General features: G+C 41.8%; 1 protein-coding gene across 1 annotated transcript; it reads right to left on the bottom strand.

The window, feature by feature from the left end:
- Window positions 1-237: 237 nt before the first annotated feature.
- LOC124116654 lies at window positions 238-6711 on the bottom strand. The gene is made up of 5 exons (XM_048380733.1): window positions 6372-6711; window positions 4405-4550; window positions 2440-2611; window positions 1551-1673; window positions 238-842 (listed from the first exon to the last, which is right to left on the bottom strand). The coding sequence occupies exons 1-5, from the start codon at window positions 6589-6591 to the stop codon at window positions 409-411; spliced, it is 1095 nt and encodes a 364-aa protein (XP_048236690.1). The 5' UTR covers window positions 6592-6711; the 3' UTR covers window positions 238-408.
- Between the last annotated feature and the right edge of the window lie 3250 nt (window positions 6712-9961).

Below are 9961 nucleotides of genomic sequence, written 5' to 3'. Positions count from 1 at the left end.
AGCTTTACGACACTAGTTTCAAACTGGTGACTATGCTTCGAAACATATTTTGACGTATTCTCGATTAAAATAAATTAAAACTGATAAGAAGAATATTCTGGAATGGCTTATAGATGGCCTAGATTGTATGGATATAATCATAAAACCTGTAACTGTCGTTAGGAATACTCCGTGTTAAATATTTCGCGGTTGCATGATTAGAAAACACATTCCGACTGTAACTTTCATGATCTGGTAAGCGACGCTCTGATTAGTTGGATGAAAGGTCGTTCTGACGTGACCCTTAATTGGATGTCCTCAGATCTTTGTTTAGCAACAGCGAGAACTAAGATCTGATTTTAATGAGATTGACTGTGGTCCAAAAGGAGTAGTAGCACTGGGAGACTTCCTTTGATTGGCTGTTGATCTTCACTTCCTGAGCCAGGGGAACTTGACAATCCTGGACCCGTCCGGCCACATGTACCTAGTCTGGTACTCGGTGGAGCTGGGGTAGAACTGCTTGATGCCCAGGGGTCGACCGTAGATGGACAAGTCCGGCTTGGGGTTGATGGTGAAGTGACTGGTCGGCAGATCCATGGGGGGCCTGGTGTACTGGCACATGTATTCCGTGTCCCCGGGGAAGTGAGTGTTGATACCCGCCTGTTCCTGTACGGACATGGTGCTGGGGGGCTTTGACACGAGGGTGGCTGACTGGGCCCTCGGGCTGGGCATTCCAGCCTCGGCTAGCCGAGCATTGAGGGCGTTCATTGACTTCACGTCAGCCATCACGGTGCTGGGTCTGAGGTTTCCCTTGATGGTATTAGTGGTGCCTCGTGGATAGAGGCTATCGATCGTGCGGTAACCTTGAAGAATGGAGATTGACATTACTGTACTATGTTCCAACTATGTTAATCATTCAAATTGCAGACCAATATGAATTGGACATCAGCTTTGTGGTGAAGAGGGTACTGATTCTACCATGACATTGAAGGATGATTTAGTTTGATTGGTTAAGCTTACTAAATTTTAAATGGTTATTGAGCGATAACCACTTCTGACTGGATCACTGCACCGACATTTTTTCATAAAAAATGCATTTTAGTCATAGTAGAATGGAGATAAACCTCTTCTGTTTTTACATTCTGAGGTTGCCAACAGGTTTGGTTTATATAATATACAGCAGAGTTTAATCAACCATGAACCCCAAAAACATTTAAAACAGAATAGGTCCATCTCCTAATTATTAGGGGTGGTCAGGTAGCCTAGTGGTTAAAGCGTTTGCTCGTCACGCCGAAGACCCAGGTTCGATTCCCGACATGGGTACAATGTGTGAAGCCAATATCTGGTGTCCCCTGCCGTGATATTGCTGGAATATGGCTAAAAGCGGCGTAAAACCATACTCACTCACTCACTCCTAATTATTAGGGGATTTAATTATTCAATTAATATGGATGTTGACACAACAAAGCCAAGGGAAAATGTGATTCCTTATGGTTAGAACAAAAGCCTTTCCTTGTCAGGTCTTGGTATAAGCATACACGCCATTCACTATCTCCGACATTTGTACTCACCCCTGAGAGTGGAGGAAGCCGGCCAATCAGAACCAAACGAGACTTTCTTCCCCATGGCGCCGTACGACTGGGCCGTCTGCTCCCCATATCTCAACTTCTGCTCCATGCTTGGGGCACCGATAGCTGGAAAGGAAAATAGGACACTGAAGTCTGTGAACTGTGATGGCCTTTATTATGTGGATTACTCTCTGCTGTGTGCTTATCAGAGGATGCCAACCCCATTTTGGTATGCTGGATGCCAAGCCCTTTTGTGTGGTAACCCGGATGTCTCGGTGCAGTGCGCTGGATGCCATGGATGTTGTTCTGTACACAGAATGCCAATATTTCAGTGTTGTAATTTATTTTTCGTCTCTTTGTCTTGCAAAGAGGGTAAAATCAGTAAAATATTTTATGAAGGCACATGGTCATTCTATGTAAACATCCCAGTCTAATTTACTTGTACCTGCTGTGTTCACTGATGTGACCCAAGAGTTCTTAAATTGGATGTCAAAACAAATTAAGCGGTATTCTGGATGCAGCCCTCTTGGTTATTTTATTCCTTAGGAGCCATCTGGCTCCTGCTTGAAAAAAACAGGGGCCAACATGGTTTTCTTGGAGCCAACACAACAGTTTAAACTTAAACGTTTCAGGGTCAGATGAGAGGTAATAATGACAATTGTTAAGGCTTCTAAAAGGTGAAATTTATTCAATTAAATTTTTGGACGTTTTGGTACTTGGTCCAGTTTACTAGCTTAGATCGAGATTTGTTAACTAAAATCGGACTGCCATTTGTTAACTATTGCTTATGGGGTTTGTGTGTTTTAAGCAGGAGAGATAGTGCAGCGGTATAAGCTTTGGCTCATGCCGAAAACCAAGGTTTGATTCTGTTCCTGAATGCGTGACAACTTACTTGTGTGTGATCGTGTGAGACCTCCAGGCCTTCCTGCCCACATGGTGGGGTCGGGTTCTCTGGCTGTGCGGGTGAGGTTGTTGCGGTATCCGGTGAAGCGGTCAGTGACGCCAATGTGGTCACCAAACTGCCGGATCCTGTCAGCAGCGGTCAGTGTGTATGGCATCATGTCCTACAGATATAGAATAGGGTGTTTGGTTTAACGCCACTTTGAACAGTATTTCTGTTACAGTTTTATCACGGCATGTCAGCTTGGTGTGGGAGGAAGCGATGCAGGTCTCAGACGTTTACCACTTTGGTGAACCCACGAGCACAGGTATGGTGCTGACAAACCTGGACACATAATTGGGGCGAACCGGGATTCGAACCCACAATGGCACACCCATGGGATGCAATTTGGGCGTCTTAGATGGGGCTGTACAGGACCATTATATTTCTTGTCAAGAATTTGGTATTGTTACCATGTGTCCCTCGGAATGCACTACAATGTTTTCCTGCATCCATTCATTGCATTTGTAGGGGGTGGTCGGGTAGCCTAGTGATTAAAGAGTTGCTCGTCACGCCGAAGGCCCGGGTTCGATTCCCCTTATGGGTACATGGGTGAAGCCCATTTCTGGTGTCCCCCTGCCGGTATATTACTGGAATGTTGCTAAAAGCCCAGTAAAACCATACTCACTCGCTCTCGACATTTGTGTGTAGTGTACGCACAGTTCTGCATTGTGTAAACCCTGGTACATAGTAGGGCTGGGACGAGTCCAAATCTATTACCCGGGTACCCACCCCCCTATTACCCGACCCTACCCGGGTACCCACTGTAAGACTCAGGAGATGTCTCAAGATGTCCGATGGGGAACATTTTTAGAATAGCCCTGGCAAAACGTATTTAGATACATGTATTAAACAACCTGGTCATTCATACACTGAAGTTGAATTAAGTTATATCTTTATTCAACCATATGAAAAATCGAAAGGAATGGGTGCATAGTCAGAAAGAAATGCAAACATTAGTGACTTGTAGTGTAACCATAGAGTTCTTGATAATTTTTGTCAATAAACAATATATCACGTGATTAACCACGGGTCCGGGTAGTCCTGTGGGTACCCGGGTCCTATTCAGTACCCACCCAACCCTGGTACCCGAGTTACCCGTCCCAGCCCTGGTAAATAGTTCTGTCAGTTGTACTAGGCCAGCAGTTTGAAGTACTCAAAGCTATGTTACACTTTGCTACAATGGCCACAAGTCAATGTCAAGGTCCTGAGTTACCCAATGTGGAACATGGCCCTGCTCGTGTTTGTGTTATAATGTATAGTTATCTCCCTTTGATTATGTAAGCATGAGGTGAGGTGAAATTAGGTTTAACATCGAGTCCAAGATTATTGCACTTTTATAGCGACGTGCATGCACGTGTGTGTGTCTGCTTGTAATAATCCGGATTGATGCCGATTTATTGCGCTAGTTCACTGAAATTTAGCAGTTTAACATGAATACCCAACTCAGACACAGTATACTGACTCCGAGCCAACCAGTCCTTGTTCTTGCCCCTTAATGCCGAGCGCCAGACAGGGTAACAACAAGTACCATCTTTAAACGTCTTTAGATATGACTCGCCCGGGGATCGAACCCCAGACCTTCCGCTCTCCAGGCGGGCACTCTACCACTAGACCACAGAGGCGGTCATGTAAGCATGAGGTTCTAGGTACCTATTAAGTATTATGACCTGCAAATTCCATCAGTAACCTTTGATTTATTGCACTACCATACTCCTCATTCATATACCTTTGTGTTAACTTCAAGTAGTATGTTACGGTTTTACGTTGTGTTTATTGACATGAAAGTATGTTCTTTCATTTAATATAATTATAATTTGATTCGTCAATAAAATTAGTATTAGCTTAATCTTATTTTCAACTTACTAACCTCCTTTAAAACAATATCCCGAAACAAGAAATAAAAGTATGACGAACCTTTTGTGAATTCCTGAGGTTTGTGACAGCCCACTGATGCATCTCTCGGATCTCGTTCTCCTGCTTCTCGGCCATCCTGCTGCCCTCCATCTGGTTCTTGTAGTTGTAGAGGATGCCGGACACTCGGCCCACCACTGATGTCGCATCTAGAATATACAGTATGTTATACCACTGACATCACATCTAGGAAATACAGTGTGTTATACCACTGACATCACATTTAGGAAATACAGTAAGTTATACCACTGACATCACATCTAGGAAATACAGTAAGTTATACCACTGACATCACATCTAGGAAATACAGTAAGTTATACCACTGACATCACATCTAGGAAATACAGTAAGTTATACCACTGACATCACATCTAGGAAATACAGTAAGTTATACCACTGACATCACATCTAGAACATATAGTATGTTATACCACTGACATCACATTTAGGAAATACAGTAAGTTATACCACTGACATCACATCTAGGAAATACAGTAAGTTATACCACTGACATCACATCTAGGAAATACAGTAAGTTATACCACCAACATCACATCTAGAACATATAGTATGTTATACCACTGACATCACATCTAGGAAATACAGTAAGTTATACCACTGACATCACATCTAGGAAATACAGTAAGTTATACCACCAACATCACATCTAGAACATATAGTATGTTATACCACTGACATCACATCTAGGAAATACAGTAAGTTATACCACTGACATCACATCTAGGAAATACAGTGTGTTATACCACTGACATCACATCTAGGAAATACAGTAAGTTATACCACTGACATCACATCTAGGAAATACAGTAAGTTATACCACTGACATCACATCTAGGAAATACAGTAAGTTATACCACTGACATCACATCTAGGACATACAGTATGTTATACCACTGACATCACATCTAGGAAATACAGTGTGTTATACCACTGACATCACATCTAGGAAATACAGTAAGTTATACCACTGACATCACATCTAGGAAATACAGTAAGTTATACCACTGACATCACATCTAGGAAATACAGTAAGTTATACCACTGACATCACATCTAGGAAATACAGTAAGTTATACCACTGACATCACATCTAGGAAATACAATAAGTTATACCACTGACATCACATCTAGGAAATACAATAAGTTATACCACTGACAACACATCTAGGAAATACATCACTTCATACCACTGACATGCAGCATGTTATAGATACATCAAATAATATTTGACACCACCATGTGTCTGTTTCTCTATTAAAACAATACTTATACCTAGAGCTAAAGAGTTGTAATAAATGAATGTCAATGATATCAAGAGTTGAAATACAACTGACTGTCTCCACGGTCTAGTGGATAGAGCATCTGCCTGGACAACAGAAGGTCGGGGTTTCAATCCCTGGGCTCTGTTCCACAAAGCGATCGTAGCGCTAAGACGATCGTAACTCCCATACTTTAACATAGACTCTTAGCACTAAGATCGCTTTGTGGAACGGGGCCCTAAACCAAAATGCGTCAGAAGATGATACTTGTTGTTACCCTGCCTGGTGTTTGGCATTAAAAGGGGTAAAATATGTAAGGACTGGCCAGCTCAGAATCAGTATACTGTGTTTGAGTTTGGTATTCATGTTAAAAATGCGATGTGGTATGTCAGTGGCCTAGCACTAGTATAAACTCAAGGACTAGCTAGTTTGTGTGTTATTCTATAATGCCGCACTCAGCAATAGTCCAGCTATATGACGGCGGTTGTCAGGACTAGTACAAGCACGAGCGTAGACACACACACACACACACACACACACACACACACTCACGTCGCCATGTAAGTGCACGTCACCCCAACAAAAACAACTGTCATTTAACAATATTTGTGAAAAATGTAGGAAAATAATTTATGACATATAAAATATTCTGAAAACTGTAATAAGAGCACCGGAGAAGCAAGGACTTACCAGGAACCGTAGTTGTGGCCATGGCGCCCTTGCTGCCCCGCCACTCTGGGGAGGTTGAGAGGAGCCTGTCATCTAACTTCATGTGATTGAGGCCATTCGTGACAGCTGTCAGTTCCCGTGCGATCTCCTCATTGCAGTAATACTTTCCGCTCTGTAAAATTTCACCGATGTCTTTCTTTGCCGTCTGAATGGCGCTAGAGAGACCTCCACTCGCATACATCTTCGTCTACAGTGATTTCAGTCTGAGAACCCTGCCAAACTTTCTCAAGTTGCTTCCCTAGCGACATACACGTTTCGTCGCTAGCAACGGGAATTGTCAACAAGCAGGTGCGCGCAAGAGTTTCCAAAGGGAGTTCACTCTGAATATAAACATAACGGCACTCGGGTCTAATCGGGCTATGTTATTCCGCTAACAGATCAATACCCACACTGGCATGTAAGGGATTGGGGTGATCCGATTGACCATAACGGTCGCTCTAAGCTCTGATTATTTTGAATAGCCGTACATAACATTTATAGCTGACCCGTATATGTTCGATCTGTCGCAATGATTGAAGTACACAAGTGGGGTACGTTTTTGTTTAATTATACCTTGCCGTTTGTTCTTGAAATTGTAAAAAAAACTTTTATTTTAGATATATTATTTTATGTTCACTTGAATCAGTTATGTAAACCTTCAAATGGAATTACACCGTGTTGCTAGTTTTTAATTAAAACAATAATTAATTCATTTCTCCAGTATTAAACTGTCATTAAACATTTTATTACCTAAACTTAAAATTTTATTCACAAACCGCCAGAAAAGAGCTCAGTTTATTATAACTGCGTACTGTCTGAGCCCAAAATAGATACAGGGACTATGTAACCACAACTGGCCTACCCCCTTTAGAACTACAGTAATTCTTACAGTGATCACTTTTGAATTAATATAAGAAATTAAATATATTGATCAAATAATTCAAATTAAATAAATTAAAAGTCAACGACTCCTGCTAAATCGTATTCAGTCCCCTGTGAAGTTTATTAAATAGTTTAATGACACATTTAGAAGCTAGAAGTTTTGTGAGAGACATCTCTTTTCGAACACTGCTTCTAGACAAACATGTTTTCTCAGGGAGGAGCTGAGCATGTTTTTATTTCACAACCAAACTGTTTTCAGGGCGTCCATCAAACAGTTTTTTATTTGAAGACCTGACGCCACCTTATTTTATTCAGTTCTTCTGGATTAGATTACTTTCTAAACAAAATTTGTACCTTTGCTTAGCTCAGTTGTCATATTAGGCAAGCTGATTAATACTAAAAGGTTAATTCAAACAAACATCGAACATGTTTAATTTATGAAAACCTGGCGTTTCCAATAGTACTTGAACACATTTTTTGTCCAAACAAAACATTCACCTGGCTTTGTTTAGTTAAAATGGTCATATATCAGGCAAGATTATGAATAATGAAATGTTAATTCATACAACCCAAGACGGAGTACTACCTTCCACCTCTTACTGCACGAATTCAAAACGCAGAAGACACTGGTGTCTCTGTCGTCTCAGGCGCAGCAATTCTCTGTGCAGAGTTTCTTTCCTTAGGCTAGCGGGGCCACGGGTGTCCCAGTCATCTAAGGCTGTGCAGAGTTTCTTTCCTTAGGCTAGCAGAAACCTATGATTTGTTTGTGTGTTTGTCTGTTGTTTAACACCACAATCAGCAATATTCAAGCTATGTGACGGCGGTCTGTAAATAATCGAGTCTGGACCAGACAATCCAATGATTGACATCATGAGCATCGATTCACGCAATTGGGATACGATGACATGCATCAACCAAGTCAGCGAGCCTGACCACCCGATCCCGTTAGTCGCCTCTTATAACCATCTTCTCGAGGCAAGAGCGTCCACTAGCCTTTTTATCAAAGTCTTGTTTCAGTTGTAGAAACTAGGCTTTGATACAGGCTAGTGGACACGCTTGCCTCGAGAAGATGTCTTACGACAAGCATAGTTGCTTTTACCGCAAACCCGGATCTCCACGGACAAGAAACCCATGATCAAGGGTTCGTTTGGTACGTCTCTCTCACCCAAGAGAATAAATTAAAAAGGAATGCAAATCAAGTCTGGAATGATTTGGCAAGTCTAGATTGCTTCAGCTCTGATATTAAGTAATGTCCTGGGCTCCATTTGGATTTTATTTTGGATTTAGTATATATAGTATATATATATGATTTTATTTCTGGGACGAAGTGTTAGTCTTGCGTTCTTGGGGCTCTAAACACCATAACCGAGCTCGTGTTTTATACCAAAGTGGTAAACGTCTAACACTACCTCAGACTGACATGCCGTGATATTACCGAATACTGTTCAAAGCGGCGTTAACCAAATTAACTCACTCACTCAAAAGCGACGAGGTGTTTTGTATTCCCTCGGTGGAAACATTAGCGCCAGCAGATGGCATCGGACACAGCATAAAATCTGTGCTAAAGTACAGAAGTTAGTCCCAATTTGCACTATTTTGTATCATAAAGTCTTCATTTCATTAATTAATTTTTTTTACAATTTTATTGATTATATTAATTTCGGAGAAACCGTGTGCGACATGATAGACAGAACGGACCGATTGACGCCTCATCGTAATATACAGCAACCACGATAATATGACAATTATTGGCGCCTTGCGACGTACCTTAGTGATAAAACGTACCCTCCTATAACGTATAGACCGACATAGTGCTCAGCGCGACGCTATCACAGAAAGTGCTATAGAAGAGTCACAAAAAGTGACATGTATTTGCAAGTCATTATCATCTCTGCGTTGATAGCGAATTGACTTTCTAAGTGGGTTCTATATCGGGAACGTGTTTTGTCAACCTCGTTCTGGCTAAGCGAGTCATTATTTCAGCTTCTGAGTGTCTACAATACCCCATTGACTTGTACTTTGACGTTCACTTGTTTGTTGTAAGATTTTTTGCCGGTAGAACATTCCCGAGACCTAAGCTGTCTCTTTGAGCCTCTTCGTGAACCCTGGATATTTTGCTCAAAGACTTGACAGCTCTAACATGTTCGTGGTGTTTGATGTGTAAAAAATAACCTTAATCCTTCCGAAAACTAGTCTTCTAAATTCATCACCAGACCAAGACACGAACGGATCGTGTATGATTAAAAACAAAGGATAAGAACACGTCTAATTAAAGGGGGACTACGCTCGGGCAAATTGGCACGCCTATCAAATTTGGTTCCAGTAAGTCAACACCACTTTCTCTGCTATATGATATTGTTCAATCGAACTGTTTACTATTATCCCAACTATACCCAGAAGAAACGCTTTGGGGTCATACGTCACAACATCCACACCTCAACTATACCCAGAGAAGACGTCTAAGAGGCACATGTGACAACATCCACACCTCATCTATACCCAGAGATGACGCCTAAGAGACACACGTGACAACATCCACACCTCAACTATACCCAGAGATGACGCCTAAGAGACACACGTCACAACATCCACATCCACACCTCAACTGTACCCAGAGATGACGCCTAAGAGACACGCGTCACAACATCCACATCCACACCTCATCTATACCCAGAGATGACGCCTAAGAG

The sequence above is a fragment of the Haliotis rufescens genome, unplaced genomic scaffold, assembly GCF_023055435.1.
Source record: "Haliotis rufescens isolate VD_foot unplaced genomic scaffold, xgHalRufe1.0.p SCAF_32, whole genome shotgun sequence".
NCBI classification, from domain to species: domain Eukaryota; kingdom Metazoa; phylum Mollusca; class Gastropoda; order Lepetellida; family Haliotidae; genus Haliotis; species Haliotis rufescens.
Note: the sequence above shows the minus strand (reverse complement) of the source record. Positions and strands in the feature narration are given on the sequence as shown.